The 24,846-nt window shown below is 41.9% G+C and overlaps 1 protein-coding gene across 5 annotated transcripts in view; it reads left to right on the top strand.

Annotated features, from left to right (window-relative positions):
* The window catches only part of CFAP97D1 (CFAP97 domain containing 1), a 106,144-nt gene that overhangs the window by 57,538 nt on the left and 23,760 nt on the right, over window positions 1–24,846 (top strand). For 4 of the 5 annotated variants that reach the window (XM_056548699.1, XM_056548696.1, XM_056548697.1 and 1 more), the window contains exons 4-5: window positions 10,038–10,161; window positions 14,934–14,984. In XM_056548699.1, coding sequence (XP_056404674.1) covers window positions 10,038–10,161; window positions 14,934–14,984 — 175 coding nt within the window. The remainder of the gene's footprint in view (window positions 1–10,037; window positions 10,162–14,933; window positions 14,985–24,846) is intronic. The other variant, XM_056548698.1, reaches the window with a different exon arrangement.

Below are 24,846 nucleotides of genomic sequence, written 5' to 3'. Positions count from 1 at the left end.
CTCACCCTAACTTCCCACCGAGGGGAGGTGAGTAGAAAACTAAAGGGGGGGTCTGGATGATGAAGAAGGCCCGGCAGTGGTCTTCAACCTGCGGACCTCCAGATGTTTCAAAACTACAACTCCCAGCATGCCCGGACAGCCGATGGCTGTCCGGGCATGCTGGGTGTTGTAGTTTTGCAACATCTGGATGTCCGCAGGTTGAAGACCACTGAAGAAGGGATTGACAGGCGGAGAGTTCACTCGAGTATAAGCCGAGGGGGGGGGGGGGGGGGGCGTTTTCAGCACGAAAAATCATGCTGAAAAACTCGGCTTATACTTGAGTATATACGGTATACAAAATGCGAAAAAAGAGTAATTGGTTGCTGTACTAATTCTGTTTTTATTTTTATTATTAAAGCAAATAATTTCAGATGGCTACTAGAAAAAAGATCCATATATTTTTCCAGCTTAAAGAGTTAAAACGGTAACAATTGAATGAGATCTCTCCTATCTTTACCACAATGACTATATAATGGCAGCTTAAACTGGGGGCCGTCCGTATAAGTGGCTGAAAATGTCATATTAAAAAATCCATTACGTGTATTGATCAGAGTGAAGTGAATGGCGCAGGATGGCGCGGGGAGCAATTTGCCGCTCCTGCCATGTAGATGTATTCTGATCATCCCTCATCATGTGCAATCGTCGCTGTCAAGGACCGTGTTCTCACATTCTGTATCAAACCTTTTCTATTACATTGTAACGTTTAGAATGACAAGTGCGTCTTGTTACTATTTATGTATAAATCTCACTCCAGATACCTGCGCTTCCATATATTTTGAAAGGAGTTGTCATCTAACCCTATATGTGCTGGAGAATCCTTTCCTGGGACCAGTCCAGTATCAGCCGATCACACAGCAGCGCCTTAAAATTTTTAGGCATGTAGACGTGGTCAAGACAACTTGCTGAAGTTCAATCCGAGCATCGGAAGGAGAGGCATATAACTACTATATATCCTGATCCTATAGAGATAGCAGCAGTATACAGATAGAGCTGGAGGGGAGGTGTATAACTAGTATTTATCATGAGCCCATAGAGATAGCAGCAGTATACAGATAGAGCTGGAGGGGAGGTGTATAACTACTATATATCCTGATCCCATAGAGATAGCAGCAGTATACAGATAGAGCTGGAGGGGAGGTGTATAACTACTATATATCCTGATCCCATAGAGACAGCAGCAGCAGTATACATATAGAGCTGGGGAGGAGGCATATAACTACTATATATCCTGATCTCATAGAGATAGCAGTAGCAGTATACAGATAGAGCTGGAGGAGAGGTGTATAACTACTATATATCCTGATCTCATAGAGATAGCAGCAGGAGTATACAGATAGAGCTGGAGGGGATGTGTATAACTACTATATATCCTGATCTCATAGAGATAGCAGTAGCAGTATACAGATAGAGCTGGAGGGGAGGTGTATAACTAGTATATGTCATGAGCCCATAGAGATAGCAGCAGTATACAGATAGAGCTGGAGGGGAGGTGGGGTATAACTACAATATATCCTGATCCCATAGAGGTAGCAGCAGTATACAGATAAAGCTGGAGGGAAGGTGTATAATTACTATATATCCTGACCCCAAGAGATAACAGCAGTATATAGATAGAGCTTGGGAGGAGGGAAATAACTACTATATATATCCTGATTCCTTAGAGTTAGCAGCAGCAGTATACAGATAGAGCTTGGGGAGGAGGGGAATAACTACTATATATCCTGACTCAACAGAGTTAGCAGCAGCAGTATACAGATAGAGCTTGAGGAGGATGGGAATAACTACAATATATCCTGACCCAACAGAGTTAGCAGCAGCAGTAGTATACAGATAGGAATTGAGGGGAGGGGTATAACTACTATATATCCTGACCCCAAGAGATAGCAGCAGTATATAGATAAAGCTTGGGAGGAGGGAAATAACTACTATATATCCTGATTCCATAGAGATAGCAGCAGCAGTATACAGATAGAGCTTGGGAGGAGGGAAATAACTACTATATATCCTGATTCCATAGAGTTAGCAGCAGCAGTATACAGATAGAGTTTGGGGAGGAGGGGAATAACTACTATATATCCTGATTCCATAGAGTTAGCAGCAGCAGTATACAGATAGAGCTTGGGAGGAGGGAAATAACTACTATATATCCTGATTCCATAGAGATAGCAGCAGCAGTATACAGATAGAGCTTGGGAGGAGGTAAATAACTACTATATATCCTGATTCCATAGAGTTAGCAGCAGCAGTATACAGATAGAGCTTGGGGAGGAGGGGAATAACTACTATATATCCTGACCCAACAGAGTTAGCTGCAGCAGTATACAGATAGGAATCGAGGGGAGGGGTATAACTACTATATATCCTGATCCCTTAGACATAGTAGATGAAGCTGGGAGGTGGGATGGGATCTGTAAGCTAGTAGGAGGGATCTGATGGGTGATGATGTCATCCAATTGGCAGGAACCAGGTATGACATTCCGTCACTCACATTAAGCCTATACAATTTTTGAGTCAGACTGGAGATCACATGACCTATTTCCAGTAATGAAATGTATAGATGCAGCTGTGCTGGAATAAAGCAAATGGCGCTATACGACTAGTGATGGCGAGAGTGCACGATATGGGCAAAAACAAAAATAAACCTGGAGTGCTTTATTAAGTCAGAGTATAGTAGTAACAAAAAAACAAACAAAAAAAAAAATCAACTACTAAAAAGCAGAACATAAGATAAATAATCCGCCAACATTTTATTGGTCTACAATCCATTCTGCACCACATGATGAGATGTAGTTTCCTCACTCCACGCGTAATTTTCCGATCCTTCGGCGCTCTGTACCGTAGTCATTTTTCTGCGTAATTTTCCATCGCATCCTGCGCGAAACAAATTGCTAGTTCTGAAAAAAAATAAAATAAATAAATCCCCCACATACTGGAGATTAGATATTTTTTCCCCACCACTTTAATTAGATTTTCTTGCACTTATCCGTCATGTGCTGCAATCCACTTTATAGCCTCTTTAATCTCAGCTTTGCAGTGTAATACGCAATGGCGTCATGTGCACATATTGGGCTTCATTTTTTTCCTATTGAAATTCAAAGGATGACACTAACTTTACCTGCGCGGCACTACAATATTTAGAGAAGGACAAAAGGGGAACTAACGTATGTTGAGATGAAGCAAAACTACATCTCCCAGCATGCCCGGACAGCCGTTGGCTGTCCGGGCATGCTGGGAGATGTAGTTTTGCAACAGCTGGGGGTCTACAGTTTGGAGACCACTGATCTTAACAATTATATGATTACTTGTTTTTTGTGGGATCAATTGTAATAATGATAATGACACTTTACATTTTACCATAAAATATAATCTAAAAAAATTTATTAAAATAATAATGATTAAAAAAACCTCACAGCATGTCTGGGCATGCTGGGAGATGTAGTTTTGCAACTGCTGGGGGTCTACAGTTTGGAGACCACTGATCTTAACAACTACATGATTGCTTGTTTTTTGTGGAATCAATTGTAATAATGATAATGACACTTTACATTTTACCATAAAATATAATCTAAAAAAATTAATTAAAATAATAATAATGATTAAAAAAAACTAACAGCATGTCTGGGCATGCTGGGAGATGTAGTTTTGCAACAGCTGGGGGTCTAAAGTTTGGAGACCACTGATCTTAACAACTATATGAGGGCTTGTTTTTTGTGGGATCAATTGTAATAATGATAATGATACTTTACATTTTACCATAAAATATAATCTAAAAAAATAAATAAAATAATAATAATGATAAAAAAAAAAACTTACAGCATGTCTGGGCATGCTGGGAAATGTAGTTTTGTAACAGCTGAGGGTCTACAGTTTGGAGACCACTGATCTTAACAACTACATCATTGTTTGTTTTTTGTGGGATCAATTGTAATAATGATAATGACACTTTACATTTTACCATAAAATATAATCTAAAAAAATAAAATAATAATAATGATGATTAAAAAAAACTCACAGCATGTCTGGGCATGCTGGGAGATGTAGTTTTGCAACAGCTGGGGGTCTACAGTTTGGAGACCACTGATCTTAACAACTATATGAGGGCTTGTTTTTTGTGGGATCAATTGTAATAATGATAATGACACTTTACATTTTACCATAAAATATAATCTAAAAAAATGTATTAAAATAATAATGATTAAAAAAAACTCACAGCGTTTCTGGGCATGCTGGGAGATGTAGTTTTGCAACTGCTGGGGGTCTACAGTTTGGAGACCACTGATCTTAACAACTACATGATTGCTTATTTTTTGTGGGATCAATTGTAATAATGATAATGACACTTTACATTTTACCATAAAATATCATCTAAAAAAATAAATTAAATAAAATAATAATATTAATAATGATAAAAAAAAAAAAATTAAAGAAAAAGAAACCTCCCAGCATGCTGGGAAATTTAGTTTTGCAACAGCTGGGGGTCCACAGTTTTGAGACCACTGATCTAAACAGCTATATGAGGGCTCGCTTTTTTTGGGATCAATTGTACTTGAAATGACACTTTACATTTTACCATAAAATACACTCTAACAATAAATAAAAATTATAATGTCCCAGTATGTCCGGTCATGCTGGGAAATGTAGTTTTACAACAGCTGGGGGTCTACAGTTTGGAGACCACTGATCTTAACAACTATATGAGGGCTTGTTTTTTGTGGGATCAATTGTAATAATGATAATGACACTTTACATTTTACCATAAAATATAATCTAAAAAAATAAATAAAATAATAATAAAAAACTCACAGCATGTCTGGGCATGCTGGGAGATGTAGTTATGCAACAGCTGGGGGTCTGCAGTTTGGAGATCACTGATCTTAACAAGTATATGAGGGCTTGTTGTTTGTGGGATCAATTGTAATAATGATAATGACACTTTACATTTTACCATAAAATATAATCTAAAAAAATAAATAAAATAATAATAATAATAATGATTAAAAAAAAAAAACTCCCAGCATGCTGGGAAATGTAGTTTTGCAACAGCTGCGGGTCCACAGTTTTGAGACCACTGATCTAAACAGCTATATGAGGGCTCGCTTTTTGTGGGATCAAATTGTACTTGAAATGACACTTTACATTTTACCATAAAATATACTCTTAACACTAAAAAAAATTATAATGTCCCAGTATGTCCGATCATGCTGGGAAATTTAGTTTTGCAACAGCTGGAGGTCTATAGTTTGGAGACCACTGATCTTAACAACTATTTGAGGGCTTGTTTTTTGTGGGATTAATTGTACTTGATAATGACACTTTACATTTTACTATAAAATATACTCTAAAAAAAAGTATAAATAAAGGAATAAAATAATAATAATATGATCATAATAATAATTATAATAATAATAAACATCTCCCAGCATGTTCAGGCATGCTGGGAGATTTAGCTTTGAAACAGCTGGAGGTCCACAGTTTGGAGACCATTGATTTACACAGCCATATGAGAGCTTGTTTTTTGCAGGAACAATTGAACTTGATAATGAAACTTTACAAAATATACTGTAAAAATAATTTTAAAAAATTATAATAATTTCCTAGCATGTCCGGGCATGCTGGGAGATGTCGTTTTGCAACAGCTGGAGGTCCACAGTTTGGAGACCACTGATCTAAACAGCTATATGAGGGCTAATTTTTTGAAAGATCAAGTGTAGGTGATAATGATACTTTACATTTTACCATAAAATGCACTCTAAAATAAATAAATAAATAAAATTAATATATATATAAAGGAAAAATGAAATAAAAAATATATATATATATATATATATATATATGTGTGTGTGTATATATATATATATATATATATATATATATATATACATATATATATATATATATATATATATATATATATTGTGTGTATATATATATATATATATATATATATATATATATATATATATATATATGTGGGGTGAAATTGAAATAGGGGTTTGTTTTTACATTGTGCACTTTATGGTAAAAATGACACGTTCTTTTAATTCAGCGGCAGGTACCCAAAGTTCTGGGGCACTATAGGCAAAGTCAGGGGCATACACCCCTAGAGGCCCGGTGCTACTAATGCCCCTGGTCTCTTCAGTCATCAGAACGTGTATATACCTGTTATCTCTACACCCCTGTATGACTTGTATCTATCCGGAGAGGTGGGATTCTCTAGCTTTGTCTTTCCCTCCACATGGATGGACGTTGTATACGTTGTACGGTGCTCTATACGCAACAATTCAGTGTCTGGGACGTCCCCTCTAGGCCCCGTTTGTGACTTGTAGAGTGTTACGTGTTGGTATTGTGCTTTTTTATGTGTTCGTTCTCATGGTTCTTCCATTAGAGCACTGACACTACTTTCCCGGGGGCGAGTAAACATCTATGAGAAATAAACAGAAATACCCGCGTACTGTGCTTTTATAAGACCCTCGGAGTGCAGATCAGCAACCATTTGGGGGGAGGGGATTGCTTTGATGCTTGAAAAGCCTTTGATTCAGATGAAAAAGAAGATGGACCCCGGACTGCTGTGTTATACGATTCATCTTTGATGAACATAATGCTCCGTCATGTTCTCTATTCTGAACGGATCCTTCACAGACAGGTTTACCGTAGACTATGGAAGAGATTCGCCATCTTTTCTAGCATGAATCACTTTGGTGCCACTTGCGAACCGTAACCAGTGGTGGGGGAACACATGATGCCCTAAGGGTGGGTTCACACTGCAGATTACGTCTGGCGGCCGCCGCTGCAGATACTTTGGCGCTAGGGCCGCGGGGCACTGAGCCATCACCATTGACGGCTATGCAGTACTAGCAGAATCCGCGCAAAGAATGAACATGTTCTTTCTTTGCGCGGAACAATTTCAGCGGCGGTACTGTCCGCCGCTGAAATTCCGCAGTGTGAACGGGTCTCGCGGAGACCCATTCACACGAATGTTAAGTTTACACCACGGAATTCCGCCCGTGGAATTGCGCAGGAATTCTGTAGTGTGAACGTACCCTTAGATGTAGTGATAGATAGCTGTGCCCAACAGAGGAAGTTGTGTTGTTCTTTCCAGTCTGACCACAGTGCTTTCTGCTGACACCTCTGTCCGTGTCAGAAACTGTCCAGAGCAGGATAGGTTTGCTATGGGGATTTGCTCCTGCTCTGGACAGTTCCTGACACGGACAGAGGTGTCAGCAGAGAGCACTGTGGTCAGACTGGAAAGAACTACACAACTTCCTGTGGAGCATACAGCAGCTGATAAGTACTGGAAGGATTAAGATTTTTTTTATTAGAAGTAATTTACAAATATGTTAAACTTTCTGAAGCCAGTTGATATGAAAAATTAGTTTTTCACCGGAGCACCCCTTTAACCCCTGGGTCGCTGAAGCACAGGTTATTGGTTGTCAGATGAACACATGTTCAGCCCAGATTCACCCAGTATCACCAGTAGTCAGAGAAAATAGGTGAATGGTAGCTGCAGGTCTCCCAGTTTAACATGTACTTTGCTGTGGAAATGAATTAAATAATTTTGAATTAGTGGATACAAGTAATGAAACCTCTTTTCTTGTATACACAGACAACGCGTTTCATACCGGCAACCCCCTACCTACCACTCACCCATCTTCTCCGGTGACAGCTGTGCTTTTCACATTCTCACATTTTGAGTGTGCGAGGAGAGTGTGCATTTGTATACGCCATAAATAGGCACTCGTCATTTAAACAAACATTGTAGTATATATATATAAATCAATAGTACAAGCAAATTTAAGAATCTCTTTGTAGTATATCTTATTAGACAAAAATGGTTTTTCTCCTGTTATCAAATGTTTGCTCAGCTCAGCTTTGTCCTGTATCTGCAAGACAAACAATAGAAGTCTATGGAAGGGAGAGGAGGGAGCTTGGCCCACCAACTCTAGGAGAACTACAAATTATAGATGAAGACTGCAGAGCAGAAATCTGCTGAAAAAGGTCATAAAAAAGTTATATAATGGCAAGAAATAGTGCTGCTTCTCATGTACACACAGGGCGGCTTATCCTGAAGAGTCACCTGAAATAACAAACGCTTTTATTGGAGCAAACCTTATGTTAAGCAATTACTAAGAAGGGCTACTGACCACTACAATGTCTTCTCAGTCTTCATCCCGATTCACAGAGTGTGCAGAGGCGCTCAGAGGCTAATCTTAAATGGGCACTCTCATTAAAACTAATTTTTGCTATTGCACTCCTTATGGTAAATAAAAAAAATCTTTCTAATGTACTTTATTTAAAAAAAAAAAAAATTCTATGTTTTATTTGTGTTTAAAAAAGCTGCCACTAGGCGTCTCCCTACTTGTCCAGATCACATTTTCCCCCATCTCTTGCACAGACTTTGGACTCCTGCTGGCCTGGCAGAAATCCAAAATCAGGAAATACAGTCTGGAGTGCTGAGGGGTGTATGTGCAGCCTTAGCCAATCATAGCTCATCTCACACTGAACTGCTCTGGGCTGTGTGTAGCAGTGTGAGGGAGGAAGTTCTCCCCTGTATGGCTTCAGATGATGTCACACCTGCTGGGGAACGCCCCTTCCCAGTCTGTGAATCTGACTGAGACTGAGCAGAAAATTCAGAGCAATATCAAGGTAGAAAACAAAAAAAAATTATAAAAATAAAGGCCGGGGGTGGTTTATCATGATGGGGGCAGTGACCTGGGAGGATTATAACATTTAACAAGATCATGAGAGGTTCTCTTTAAGCAATAAGAACAGACACTTTTGAGAGTACAAAATAATAAAAGCTGTTTATTCCAATGTTCAGGACAACGCATTTCGATAGGGTCAGTCTGTTCTTCATCAGGGCCTGGCGAAGAAAGGACTATCCCTTTCGAAACGCGTTGTTGTGAACTTTGGAATAAACAACTTTTATTATTTTGTTAGGTGGTCTATGTCCGTTCCCCTTTCACAAGACGGTGTGCGCCAAACAATAAACCTGTTCTTCTCGAGCTCTCCCGGGTTCTCCTTCTCTCTCGTATTAGGTGATGCCTTTCAGCCAAGGAAGCTGCATAACTAGGATCCCTTTTTCTGTCAGATTAATAAATGATCTACCGTATTTTTCGCCATATAAGACGCTCCGGCACATAAGACGCACCCATTTTTAAAGGGTGAAAATCTAGAAGAAAAAAAAGATTCTAAACCAAATACAATGTAAAGTATAGGACAAAGATCTTCAACCTGCGGACCTCCAGATGTTGCAAAACTACAACTCCCGGCATGCCCGGACAGCCGTAGGCTGTCCGGGCATGCCAGGAGTTGTGGTTTTGCAACATCTGGAGGTCCGCAGGTTGAAGACCACTGGTATAGGAGGTAATACTCACGTGTCCCCGCCGCTCCGGACCAGTCACCGCTCGTCACCACTGCCCTGAATGTCGCCCTCCATCGCTGTCGCCGCGTCACCGTCGCTCCGGAACGTCTTTGCTGCACGCCGCTCCTATTGGATGACGGGACGGCGTGCGCAACGACGTGATGATGACGAAGGAGAGCGCCGACCATGCAGGAGATCCCGGCACGGAGCAGACACCGAGGAGGCAGGTAAGGTTCCTTCCCAGTGTGGTGTAAGCTGTTCGGGACGCCGCGATTTCACGGCGGCGCTCCCGAACAGCCCGACTGATCAGCCGGGTTAGTGTCACTTTCCCTTCAGACATGGCGGTCAGCTTTGATCGCCGCATCTGAAGGGTTAATACAGTGCATCACCGCGATCGGTGATGTCCTGTATTAGTCGCGGGTCCCGGCCGTTGATGGCCGCAGGGACCGCCGCGGTATTTGCCTTAAAAGACGCACCAACTACCCCCCCCCCCCCCCCCAATTTTGGGGAAGAAAAAGTGGCTAAAAATACGGTAGTATAGAGGATATTTCTATAATCTATAGTAATGTCCCCATTGTCTTGCCTTTGAGTCTTTAGGATGGCTACTGAATTTGTTTCCCGTTATTCTGTTTCATAGTCTTAAAAGCAGCAGACGGAACAGAGAAATCGTAAGAATTACCGTGGAGAACCAAGCAATACACAAGAGGATTCAGGACAGCAAGCCGAACTATGATAACAAGAAACGGGAAGATGAATGGAAGGTGATTTCATATTCGTATTGAAATAGTGAAGTAAACTGCGCTAATAGTACCTATGAGAGATGCCCCGGGTGACTTCTGAACATCACAGGAATCGGCCCCGTGAGCGATCACATTGTTGCTGAACCTCACATCTTGGAACGGAATCATTAGTGGTTCTGGAATGTTCTCTACCTTCTGGGCCAGTATTATTTGGGGGTGACCTACGATTGTGTCCCAGTGTCATCTCTTCTCTCTGTAATAAGAAGATGATGTCTGTAATGAGAACTCACGGGTGTTATCAAGAATTTGTATTGTATGCTTTTACTAGAATACCTCTTTAAAGAGGTCTTCTCATCTTGTAAAGTACAGGAATATGGCTACGACAGGCTATTACTTGATGATCGGTGGAGGGGGTCAGACCTCTGTTTCCCCAACTGGTTAAAAGGGTACTCCAGTGGAAAACAAGTGGGGGAAAAAATGTTTTAAAATCAACTGGTGCCAGAAAGTTAAACAGATTTGTAAATCACTTCTATTAAAAAAAAATCTTAATCCTTCCAGTACTTTTTAGGGGCTGTATACTAAAGAGAAATCCAAAAAAGAAATGCATTTCCTGTGATGTTCTGACCACAGAGCTCTCTGTTGACCTCTGCTGTCCTCTGCTGTCCAGAGCAGCATATGTTTGCTATGGGGATTTTCTCCTGTTCTGGACAGTTCCTAAAATGGACAGCAGAGGTCAGCAGAGAGCACTGTGGTCAGGACATCACAGGAAATGCATTTCTTTTTTGGATTTCTATTTAGTATACAGCCCCTAAAAAGTACTGGAAGGATTAAGATTTGTTTAATAGAAGTGATTTACAAATCTGTTTAACTTTCTGGCACCAGTTGATTAAAAAAAAAAAAAAAAAAATTGGTTTTCCACGGGAGTACCCCTTTAATCCTTCCAGAACTTCCAAGCAGCTGTATGCTCCAGAGGAAGTTGTGTAGTTCTTTCCAGTCTGAGATAATGCTCTCTGATGCCACCTTTGTCCATGTCAGGAACTGTCCAGAGCAGAAGCAAAACCCCATAGTGAACCTCTCCTGCTCTGGACAGTTCCTTCCAGTGTGGTAGAAGACTGCTTCTAATTCTAAATCAAAGAAAGGACGAAATGTCCTGTATATGTGGAACCAGCTTAACCCCTTAAATGTTCACTCTCATTAAAACAAATTTTTGCTATTGCACTCCTTATGGTAAATAAAAAGTATTTCTAATACACTTTTTTTTTTCTTTAAATGAAGTTTTCTATGTTTTATTTGTGCTTAAAAAAAAGCTCAAGAGCACATTTTCACCTTAAAGCGCAACTGTCATGAAATTTTAGTGTAATAACCTGCACACAGCCTTTGTACTGTGTGCAGGTGTTGTGTACAACAATTATTTTACCTCATATTTTCCGGCTTTCGTGACGCAAAAAAGTGCTTTTAATCAAAGCCACTGACGGTCGGATAGGCGTGGTGCGAGGTACGCGATGCCCCGCCGCCGCCACCACGCCCACCCACACGCCCACTTTGTATCTCAGTGCTGGGACCGCTGTGTGATTGACACACAGGTCCCAGCGCATGCGCCCTTCAACTAATGTAACGTGTGCACTGCTGCGTGTCATCCAGCAAGTGCTCACTCCCGCCGCCGCTGTCATCCTTCTCAGAGCACCTGCGCAGGGCTAGGAGCAGAGAGCGCGGGAGCGAGCGCTTGCTGGAGGAGTAAGCGCTTGCTGGAGGACACGCAGCAGCGCGCACGTTACATTAGTTGAAGAGCGCATGCGCTGGGACCTGTGTGTCAATCACACAGCGGTCCCAGCACTGAGATACAAAGTGGGCGTGTGGGTGGGCGTGGCGGCGGCGGGGCATCGCGTACCTCGCACCACGCCTATCCGACTGTCAGTGGCTTTGATTAAAAGCACTTTTTAGCGTCACGAAAGTCTGCAAATATGAGGTAAAATTATTGTTGTACACAACACCTGCACACAGTACAAAGGCTGTGTGCAGGTTATTACACTAACATTTCATGACAGTTGCGCTTTAAGGACTCAAAGGCTAATTTTTTGCGCCATGGTTTGTAGTTTTTATCGGTACAAATTTTGTTATTATGTCACTTTTTGATCGCTTTTTATTAATACTTTTATGGTATATGAATTGACAAAAAATGCACAATTTTGGACTTTGGTATTTTTTTATGTGTATGCCATCGACCGTGCGGTTAAGCTAACCTTTTTTTAATAGTTTGGTAATTTACGCACGTGGCGGTACCACATATGATAACAACTCCCCCCCCTGTTAACGGGACTCAGGAGGTACAGGTACGCCCTGAGTCCTTAAGGTGTTAAAGTACTATTCTAATCTCAACAAATTATCCCCTCTCCACAGGAAATAACAAGCTGATTAATAGGGGGGACCCTAAGAATGGGGACAAAATTGACCCTGGAATATACAAAGCTCACCGCATGTGCATGGCCAGCACTTTGTTTTTTCTCAATGTCACGTCTGGGTAGGAAGCAGTGCAGCCTGGATATAGCTTCAGCCACTGTCCCAACCTACCTAGATGTTGGTCTAACTGTCCCAAACTACTTGGATGAGGCCAAGAGGGGTCAAACAGTCCCGATCAATAACTCATGGGTAAAAATTGTACTGAATTAGAAGACAAAGAGTAAACAGGAACAAGCCAGAGGGTCAGAACAAAGAAGGCAGCAAAGTACAAAATCAGAGGCAAACAAAGTCAGAACAGGCAATGGGGCAAACCTAGAAAGCAGCGCAGTACAAAGTCAGCAGTTCAGAGAATGTTCAGGACACAGCCAGTGAGAACAGATAGGGAATTCAGGGAAATCACAAGGCTATGAAATGCTCGACAAACCAAAATTACAGGCCCAGCTTAAAATCATTAAATGCTTATACCTTTAATAATGCAGATGACCCTGATTAAAACACTTTTCCCCAGAAGAAAATTAATTTAGTGGTTGTTGAGAAATCTTCAGCGTTGTAAAGATGCTAATTTTGTTTGTGCGCAATTGAGGAGGGTGCTATCAGCTAATACTGGTTTCAGTAGAGCGATCCTATGGTTATGACGGAACTTGTCATCTTAATATAAACACAAAAATGTGCCCATATTAAGCTAGTGTGAAACTGGCCCAAATATGTAAACTACACTGTAGAAGCGGATACAGCATTGATCAAACACATTCAGGGGCAGAATACTCACCTGACGTATTGAGCCCCAGGCCCGGTCTTCTTCTTGGTGAAGGGGCTCAGTACTTCCCCTGCTGAGGTGGGACATCACTGCATCCGGCGATTAGCTGTGCCGTACATGATGAGTCAACCAAAAAACGCATGAAGCGGATCGGCACTCAGCCTCGTGCCTGGTACTAAATGAAAAAAAAATATCTCAGGAAGCAAAGTGCGGCCATTGTTAAAGTGCCGCCTGGAAACAATGGACCCACCAGGACCCGTGTTTGGGAAAAATGGGCCCACCAGGATCAATGTTTGGAAACCACATGTTACATACATACCTCGCAGGGCCGGCCCGGCCCTGCGAGGTATGTATGTAACATGTGGTTTCCAAACATTGCGGGGCACTGAGCTGTGGATAGGGGATAACTTCTTGAGATGGAAAATTACTTAGGGTCGGTTCACACTACGATTTTACAGTAAGGGAACCGGATCCGGCTGGGGTGAGCGAAAACCGGGCGCTCCCGTATCCCAGGCGGACCAGGCCCATATCTAATTCATTTCAATGAGCCGCCCGGAGTCAAACGGTGACTCTGGTCGGCTCATTTTTGACCTGTATCCGGTTTTGTGACCAGACCTAAAACCGCGGCATGCCACAGTTTTTGGATACAGGGCGTTTGACTCCGGTCGGCTCATGAAATGAATGAGATACAGGCCGAGACCGGCTGGGATACAGGAGCACCCGGTTTTTGCTCCCCGGATCCCGGTTCCTGTAAAGTAAAATCGTTGTGTGAACCCACCCTTACTCAGCTCTGCTACTTCTCCATTCCAGTATTCAGACATATATACGAAATGTCATTTTATAAATTAATCAAAAAGCTAAATAATAGCTTATTACTTCTAGTGTATATACCGTAATTCCTGAATATTAAATACAGCTGTGTTAGGCCCCTTTCACACTGCCAGTATGACCTGTGAAATAAGGCCGGCAAACTCCCTTTTTTTCAGTTTGACGGCCGTAATGTTAATGGGTCATAACGGGCAATAACGGGTCCCGATGGACCTCATTATAGTCAATGGGGTCCGTTGGGCGCCTTTATTTCCGAAAAGAACAGCTGGAGAAAAAGACTGTGTAAGCACAATTTTTTCTCCGGCTTTTCTCGATGCTGAAATAACGGGCTTCACACTGCGGGAGACAACCGGCAGTGTGAATGTAGCCTCATAATGTAATTTTATAGAACCGGATAATTAACGGGTTCATGCAAATTGTAATATTCGTCTGCCGTGAACACAGATGCAAAGATTCACGTATTATGGCAGAAATCAACATTCCCAACCGAGACAGATCTGAGACAAAAGCCACTCGGAAAGGCGATTCGTCAACCGTTATTAAGAAATCGAATTATAATTCCAGCTCCGGCTCCGATCAATTTGTTTAAGGCCAATTAGAGTTTCCATGGCCGACTCAGTAAGACGTATCGGTAATAGTGAATGTCAGAGTCAATCTCCATGAGGAGAAGCAAAACCTCACTGCACTGAAGTCCGTCTCGTAGCAGAGAAGTGGCTCACAATGTGTCCTGTGTCCTTTCACTCCAATGTAGGGCACAAGAAAACACCTGCAACACCTGTCGTCTTACCACACCCTGGCCAAGGTAAGTCATGTGCATGTTTGGTGCCGATGAACCAATAAAACGTGGCATGAACCGAGAAGCTGGGGGCACCAAGGAAACTGAACATTTACCTCTTGTCAAGTTTCATGGAGCTTCACATCTCCCAAAAATGTTGCTATAGTTCTGGAGATACCCACATAGTGTTCTACAAGGTTGCAGCCAGGGCCGGTTCTGCCTATAGACAAAATAGGCAGTCACCTAGAGTGCCCTCTTGATGGGGGCGCCGTTCTGCAAGAAAGTTAGTGGCCAGCCAGCAACCGAAGCCCCCGAAACACCCGCCCAGTCAGCACCACCGTGTCACCCCAGTAGTACTTGAGGATTAGGTTTGTAACAGTGTGTCACCCCAGTAGTAAGGAGATTACATGAGGAGGAGGTTTGTTACAGTGTGTCACCCCAGTAGTAAGGAGATTACATGAGGAGGAGGTTTGTTACAGTGTGTCACCCCAGTAGTAAGGTAATTACATGAGGAGGGGGTTTGTTACAGTGTGTCACCCCAGTAGTAAGTAGATTACATGAGGAGATTTGTTACAGTGTGTCACCACAGTAGTAAGGAGATAACATGAGGAGGAGGTTTGTTACAGTGTGTCACCCCAGTAGTAAGGAGATTACATGAGGAGGAGATTTGTTACAGTGTGTCACCCCAGTAGTAAGGTAATTACATAAGGAGGGGGTTTGTTACAGTGTGTCACCCCAGTAGTAAGTAGATTACATGAGGAGATGTGTTACAGTGTGTCACCCCAGTAGTAAGGAGATTAAATGAGCAGGAGAGTTGTTACAGTGTGTCACCACAGTAGTAAGGATATTACATGAGGAAAAGGTTTGTTACAGTGTGTCACCCCAGTAGTAAGGAGATTACATGAGATGGGGATTTGTTACAGTGTGTCACCCCAGTAGTAAGTAGATTACATGAGGAGATGTGTTACAGTGTGTCACCACAGTAGTAAGGAGATTAAATGAGCAGGAGAGTTGTTACAGTGTGTCACCACAGTAGTAAGGAGATTACATGAGGAAAAGGTTTGTTACAGTGTGTCACCCTAGTAGTAAGGAGATTACATGAGGAGGGGATTTGTTACAGTGTGTCACCCCAGTAGTAAGGAGATTACATGAGGAGGAGGTTTGTTACAGTGTGTCACCCCAGTAGTAAGGTGATTAAATGAGGAGGAGGTTTGTTACAGTGTGTCACCCCAGTAGTAAGGAGATTACATGAGGAGGGGGTTTGTTACAGTGTGTCACCCCAGTAGTAAGGAGATTACATGAGGAGGAGATTTGTTACAGTGTGTCACCCCAGTAGTAAGGTAATTACATGAGGAGGGGGTTTGTTACAGTGTGTCACCCCAGTAGTAAGTAGATTACATGAGGAGATTTGTTACAGTGTGTCACCACAGTAGTTAGGAGATTACATGAGGAGGAGGTTTGTTACAGTGTGTCACCCCAGTAGTAAGGAGATTACATGAGGAGGAGATTTGTTACAGTGTGTCACCCCAGTAGTAAGGAGATTACATGAGGAGGAGGTTTGTTACAGTGTGTCATCCCAGTAGTAAGTAGATTACATGAGGAGGAGATTTGTTACAGTGTGTAACCACAGTAGTAAGGTAATTACATGAGGAGAGGGTTTGTTACAGTGTGTCACCCCAGTAGTAAGTAGATTACATGAGGAGATTTGTTACAGTGTGTCACCACAGTAGTAAGAAGATTACATGAGGAGGAGGTTTGTTACAGTGTGTCACCCCAGTAGTAAGATGATTACATGAGGAGGAGGTTTGTTACAGTGTGTCACCCCAGCAGAAAGGAGATTACATGAAGAGGAGGTTTGTTACAGTGTGTCACCCCAGTAGTAAGGTGATTACATGAGGAGGAGGTTTGTTACAGTGTGTCACCCCAGTAGTTAGGGGATTACAGGAGGAGGGGGTTTGTTACAGGGTGTCACCCCAGTAGTAAGGAGATTACATGAGGAGGGGGGTTGCTACAGTGTGTCATGCCAGTAGTAAGGAGATTACATGAGGAGGGGGTTTGTTACAGTGTGTCACCCCAGTAGTAAGGAGATTACATGAAGAGGGGGGTTGTTACAGTGTGTCACCCAAGTAATAAGGTGATTACATAGGAGAAGGTTTGTTACAGTGTGTCACCCCAGTAGTAAGGAGATTACATAAGGAGGAGGTGTTTTACATTGTGTCACCCCAGTAGTAAGGAGATTACATGAGGAGGTATGTTACAGTGTGTCATCCCAGTAGTAAGGAGATTACATGAAGAGGGGGGTTGTTACAGTGTGTCACTCCAGTAGTAAGGTGATTACATGAAGAGGGGGGTTGTTACAGTGTGTCACTCCAGTAGTAAGGAGATTACATGAGGAGGAGGTTTGTTACAGTGTGTCACCCCAGTAGTAAGGAGATTACATGAAGAGGGGGGTTGTTACAGTGTGTCACTCCAGTAGTAAGGTGATTACATGAGGAGGAGGTTTGTTACAGTGTGTCACCCCAGTAGTAAGGTGATTACATGAGGAGGTGGTTTGTTACAGTGTTTCACCCCAGTAGTAAGGAGATTACATGAGGAGGAGGTTTGTTACAGTGTGTCACCCCAGTAGTAAGGTGATTACATGAGGAGGTGGTTTGTTACAGTGTTTCACCCCAGTAGTAAGGAAATTACATGAGGAGGGGGTTTGTTACAGTGTGTCACCCCAGTAGTAAGGAGATTACATGAGGAGGGGGTTGTTACAGTGTGTCACCCCAGTAGTAAGGAGATTACACGAGGAGGAGGTTTGTTATAGTGTGTCACCCCAGTAGTAAGGAGATCACATGAGGAGGAGGTTTGTTGCAGTGTGTCACCCCAGTAGTAAGGTGATTACATGAGGAGGTGGTTTGTTACAGTGTTTCACCCCAGTAGTAAGGAGATTACATGAGGAGGAGGTTTGTTACAGTGTGTCACCCCAGTAGTAAGGTGGTTATATGAGGAGGGGGTTTATTATAGTGTGTCACCCCAGTAGTAAGGAAATTACATGAGGAGGAGGTTTGTTACAGTGTGTCACTCAAGTAGTAAGGAAATTACATGAGGAGGAGAATTGTTACAGTGTGTCACCCCAGTAGTAAGGAGATTACATGAGGAGGGGGGTTGTTACAGTGTGTCACCCCAGTAGTAAGGAGATTACATGAGGAGGAGGTTTGGTACAGTGTGTCACCCCAGTAGTAAGGAGATTACATGAGGAGGAGGTTTGTTGCAGTGTGTCACCACAGTAGTAAGGAGATTACACGAGGAGGAGGTTTGTTGCAGTGTGTCACCCCAATAGTAAGGAGATTACATGAGGAGGAGGGTTTGTTACAGTGTGTCACCCCAGTAGTAAGGAGATTACATGAGGAGGGGGTTGTTACAGTGTGTCACCCCAGTAGTAAGGAGATTACACGAGGAGGAGGTTTGTTGCAGTGTGTCACCCCAATAGTAAGGAGATTACATAAGGAGGAGGTTTGTTACAGTGTGTCACCCCAGTAGTAAGGAGATTACATGAGGAGGAGGTATTTTTAATTCTGTCTGTCCGGTTGCTTGTGTCAATGCTTCTAACCAGACAAGTGGCTCAGTGGTTTGCACTAATACTTTGTCCTAAATTCGATTATGATCAAGAGCAACATCTAAATTGAGTTTGCATCTTCTTGCGCTCCATTTGGTCTTGAGGACATGGATCCCCTGTTCTCGTAAACAATGGTGATCCCAGTGGACAGACCTCCGCGATGAGATACTTACCACTAGTGATGAGCGGCAGGGGCAATATTCTAATTCGCAATATTTCGCGAATATATGGACGAAGATTCATCCTGTGTTCGCGGAATTCGCATATTCACTATGTTCGTTCTCTTTTTTTGCCATGCAAAAATTCGTTATGAAATTTGCATTGTGCGCATGCGCAATTATATCACCTAAAAGAAGGGAGGGATCAGTGTCCAGTCTGGAAGTGCAGATATTTGCATAAATATTCACAGAAATTCACATAAAATATAAATAAAAAAATGAATATTCGTCATTACGAATATATATATCACTATATACTAAATATTCGCGAAATCGCGAAGTGCCGATATTCGCAGGAAAAATTGGCATTTCGAATATTCGCGTTCAACACTACTTACCACCTATCCTGTATATATGTGATTTGTTTACATCTTTACAGAACATAAACACCTACATAGGAGACTATACCTCTAAGGGGTAAGTAATGTGCAAAATAGAAGCACCACCAAAAATACAGAAAAAATTATGCACAGATAAATAACTAAACAATAGATGAGAGAAAGTTAACAAAATCTTTATTGGAATATATCATTAATTAAAAGACAATAGCATAAATACAGAATAAAAACAAGGCACCAGAAAATACTGCAGATGGGTAGGTAAGGACTGGAACTAGGTATAAGAGGTACTGGTAATCAATATAAACGCGAGGTCGTAGGGCAATAAGAATATGAGTCAAGCAGGAAACGCACCAGATGGCTGCTAAACGCAAGCACAGGGGCAGGGAAAAAGTAGACACGAAGGATCAAACCCAGGGACCCGAGAGAACAAGTATGCCAGACCTTACCTACCAACCCCAACGATCGTTTCACCACTGAATGGCTTCCTCAGGGGGTGTGGCTATCCTACCTTCTCATTGGCCTTATATGCCGCATCATAGCCAATACCAACCCATCACATCAGGATTGACATCTATATCCCCAATCAATACATCTTAAAAAATAATAAGCCCGCCCATAGGATTAGGCTATGTCCAGTTTTACTTGTAGCAAATGACCGCCAGAACTACTATATCCGGGACGCCGTTGGCGTACTTCCGGTAAGGAGACGAGTCACGTGATCAGTGTGATCACGTGACCGGGCTTCAGACGCGCGTGCGCACGCGCACTGAGTACCATCGCAATCGGATGCGGTCATGTGGTACATCGACCACATGACCGGAATCCCAGGCGAGGGAGCGCAGGCGCAGATCGAATAAGCCGGCGCAAGCGAAAAAAGTGAAGAGAAAAAAGTGCGCAGGCGCAGAGAAGATGGGGGCAAGTGATGCGAAAGTGGGGGAAGTGAAGGAAGGGAGCAAGAGTGAATAAAAACGCAAGACACAGCAAACCACACGTGAACATAAGAGAAAAATAATAAATAGTGGCCCATTGAACCTAAAAAGAGATTGTGCAGTGAATGGGATAGATGTGAGTGAATGGCTACTGTCTAGACGGGATGAATAGATTAGTACATTTAATGGAATGATTCAATGATAAATAAATACATAATAAAATTGTATAATAATAAAGAAAATAGTTTAATAGAAAGGTATGTAAGAGTGTTAGTGGTGAGAATAGTGAAAAAATGTGATAGTAAATACATCAGTGAAACTAGGGTGAATGGTGAAGAGTGCAATAATAGACTGTGGACGGTGCAATAAATAATAGTGTAATAGTAAACTGTGGACAGTATAGTAATTAATAGTGCAATAATAGACTACGGACAGTGTAATAAATAATAGTGCAATAATGGACTGCAGACAGTGCAATAAATGATAGTGCAATAATAGACTGTGAACGGTGCAATAAATGATAGTGCAATAGTAGACTGTGGACAGTGCAATAATTAGTGTAATAATAGACTGTGGACAGTGCAATGCATAATAGTGTAATAATATGTGGACAGTGCAATGATGAATGGTGCAATAATAGACTGTGGACAGTGCCATAAAAAATAGTGCAATGGTAGACTGTGGACAGTGCAATAATTAATAGTGCAATGAAAGACTGTGGACAGTGCAATATAAAAAAATATATATTCTTAAAAATATATCCATCTATATATATATAGCAAATAATAAATAATGGTTAAAATATTAAAACATACATTATAAGAGCAAGTAACAAGGGGAGAAATTGAAAATAAAAACGGTCTGGCAGTACTTGGGTAAGCAGGCGGATTACTGGAAACATGGAGAATGGTATGTAGGGAAAAAGTAAAGTAGATGCAGGTCAGTGCAACAATCGATGATGCATAAATTGAGTGGCTAGACGGCTATATGGGCAATATAAGGTGCTAGTGCATATTGCATAATAGATAAATTCATAGAAGAAGGCTTGAGGGTGGCTCAAAAGCGCAGGAGATGACTCTGCAAGAAAGGAAACAAAAAAGAGAAAAAAGGGAAAAATAAGAACTAATATAAAACTTAGATTAAAACCAAGAATTAAAAATCTGTGAGAGCCTAACCTAGGACGGTCACAAAAAAGAGGACGGATCAAGGTGAAAAAATGATCTAACATCAAAGGACTCTACTACATATGGAGAACGGATGAGGGCAATGTGATCAAATCTACCTCATATGAGGCATGCCGGATGCAGTTAAGGAGTGGGGGGGTCACAGAAAAGGGGAGAAACTAAGTGAGTCATTAAGACCGAGGGGGTAGATGGTTTTTAACTTAAAAATCCAAAAAACCTCCCTTTGGGCCAATAATTTTTTCCAATTACCTCCACGTTGGCCAGGAAAGATTCGGTCAATACCTCGGAATTGGAGACCAGAAGGGTCGCAGGAGTGAAAAGACTTGAAGTGACGGGGTATTGTAGTCAATGCAGTTTCATCTTCTTCATTTTGAGCTGACCGGATGCCAAGGACGTGTTCACGAATCCTCTTCTTAAATTCCCTTGTGGTGAGACCTATGTAAATCAGACCACAAGGGCAGGTAGCATGATATATAACGCCAGCCGTATTGCATGAGATAGTATGAGTGATCTTGTATTCTCTAGTTTTTTTCGAGTCACAGAATTGTGTATCCGCCACTACATTGCAACATGCCACACATGAGCCACATGGTTTACATCCCCATTTTGGGCCACGTGCTCCAAATATTTTATGAGGTATCTTGCCCCCATAGTGGCTTTGAACTAGAGCATCTCTAAGATTAGGTGCTCTTTTATATGTAATGGACGGGTGTGGTTTCAGGTATAGTCTGAGAACAGGATCCACAGTAAGTATATCCCAATATTTCAACAGAATCTGGCGTATATGTCCTGCTTGTGAGTTGTATTTCGTGATAAATCTCACCTGGTTGTCGTCGATGCGTGCTCGTTTCTGTTGTAGTAGGGAGTCTCTATCCGAGTATTTGGCACGTTTGTATGCTCTCTTGATACATACTTCATCGTAGCCTCGTTCACGAAATCGTTGGCTGAGGTCCTTCGCCTGTATCTCAAATGCTTCCATGGATGAACAGATTCTGCGAGCCCGAAGGAACTGCCCAATAGGGATACTTCGAATCAATTTCATGGGATGTGAGGAGTTGGCATGTAGCAGTGCATTTGTAGATGTGGGTTTCCTGTATAGATTGGAATGTAAAAAGCCTTCGTCATCAACATGAAAGAGAATATCTAAAAATTCCATTCCTATTCTGCCGCACTTGAACGTCAATTTGATGTTTAAATTATTCGTGTTTAATTCATTTATGAACATATCCAAGTCTTCCTGTGATCCCTTCCAGATCATGATGATATCGTCTATATATCTTGCCCATAGGTGGACCTTTTCAACCTGTGGGCAGGGGTGGGTCATAAAGATCTCTCTTTCCCATGCTCCCAGGAAGAGATTCGCATATGAGGGCGCACAAGCAGCCCCCATAGCGGTCCCTTGGGTTTGCAGATATAATGTTTGGCGGAAGAAGAAATAGTTGTGAGTGAGTACAAAAAGTAATAACTCAGTGATAAACTCACCCATTTGTGGATCCAAGTCTGACATGAGGAAAGAGGATCGGACTGCTTGTATGCCATCTTCATGACGTATGGAGGTATAGAGTGATTCAACATCACAGGTGACTATCATCATATCTTCATCCAGATGAATCCCTTCAAGACGCCTGAGAGCATCAGTTGTGTCTTTAAGGTAAGATGGAAGCACAACAACCATCTGTCGTAAAACATGATCGATTAGTTTACATATTTTTTCACACATGTTGTTTCGACCGGAGACTATCGGTCTCCCTGGTGGTGTAATGGGATTTTTATGAATTTTAGGCAGTAGGTAAAATGTAGCCACCGTGGGATTAGACACTTGTAGATACTCAACTTGTTTGTCGGTGATGACCCCTCTTGCTTGGGCTGTAGTCAAAATTGTTTTTAGTTCCATCTGAAATTTAGTGGTGGGATTGAAAGTTAGCCTGCGATAACAGTTGGGATCACGCAGTTGTTTCAATGCTTCCCTTTCATACATGGATGTTGGCCAAAGAACAATATTGCCACCCTTGTCTGACGGTTTGATGACTATATCAGGCAAAGATCTCAGTTCAACTATCGCCTGGCGTTGTTTAGGGGTACAGTTGCCGGTGATTTTATAAACTGGTATCTGTTCAATTTCCTTAGATACTACTTGAACAAATAGATCAACATTAGAGACAAGTGTAAAAGGGGGGAACTTACTTGATTTGGGGATGAGTGTTGGAGGAAACCAACCGTCATTTTGTGGGTTACTCTCTAGATGCAACTCCTCCAAAGTTTGTAAGGTAATGAGATCTTCCCTTGTATCGCAGATGGATGTAGATGTGGTATGATGAAAAAGTTTTTTGAAGACCAGTTTCCTTGCAAAGAGATGCAGGTCTTTGATGGTATCAAAGATGTCAATACTAGATGTTGGAGAAAAAGAGAGACCCAATTTGAGTACATCAAGTTGAGTATCAGTTAATGAGTGCTTGGAAAGATTAATTACCTTGAGTGTGGACTGATCTGAGTCCCGATGGTTGGGTCCGCGAAAGCGTCCTCGTCTGTCTGATCCGCCCTGATTGTCTTTCTTCCTTTTCTGAGATTGTGCCAAGTATCTCTGGGTGCTGGAAGATGACGAATCCGATTCCCCCCCATAGGAGGTGTTAGAAGAAATGGAGTGCGTTCTAGAGCGAGAGCTGTTATTGGTATTTGTGGCATATTTCCATTTATAAACCCTTTGGGTGTGGAAATCGGTCTGGTCACGTTGGAATTTCTTAGCTTTAGTTGATTGGATCTGTTTCTCCCAAATGTCATGTGCGTCCTCGAGTTCTTTTTTAAAAATATCCATATCAGATGTGCTAAGTTTATCCTGAATTTGTTTAGTCAGCTCTCCTATCTGAGCCGAAAGGGCTGATAAACTTTTATTATTGAGCTCAATAATAAGTTGTATGAAAGTACTGGAGCATTTGTTACTAACCTCCTCCCACTTCGCACAGAAGTCCTCATCTTGTCGTCCATATGTTGGAAATGTTTGAATACGAAGACCACGTGGTATAAAATTCTTAGTCAGATATTGTTCCAGCGTGGAACGATTCCACCATATCCTCATCCGTTTATGTAGCAGGTTACGTAATAGCGTTTTGTTAAGACGTAGGGAGTCCTGATCCGAACCTGTGTCTGCAGAGGATCTGGTGCCAAATAAATTCACTGCCTGGGTTTTCCAGGCAGCCTCACGGCTTGTGAAATCCATAAGTTAGGAAGATAGACCTGTATATCAAACACAGGAAAGATAAACACCTACATAGGAGACTATACCTCTAAGGGGTAAGTAATGTGCAAAATAGAAGCACCACCAAAAATACAGAAAAAATTATGCACAGATAAATAACTAAACAATAGATGAGAGAAAGTTAACAAAATCTTTATTGGAATATATCATTAATTAAAAGACAATAGCATAAATACAGAATAAAAACAAGGCACCAGAAAATACTGCAGATGGGTAGGTAAGGACTGGAACTAGGTATAAGAGGTACTGGTAATCGATATAAACGCGAGGTCGTAGGGCAATAAGAATATGAGTCAAGCAGGAAACGCACCAGATGGCTGCTAAACGCAAGCACAGGGGCAGGGAAAAAGTAGACACGAAGGA

Source organism: Hyla sarda, chromosome 12 (assembly GCF_029499605.1).
Source record: "Hyla sarda isolate aHylSar1 chromosome 12, aHylSar1.hap1, whole genome shotgun sequence".
Classification (NCBI taxonomy): domain Eukaryota; kingdom Metazoa; phylum Chordata; class Amphibia; order Anura; family Hylidae; genus Hyla; species Hyla sarda.
The sequence above is the reverse complement of the archived record's forward strand: the minus strand, read 5'-3'. Positions and strand labels throughout refer to the sequence as shown.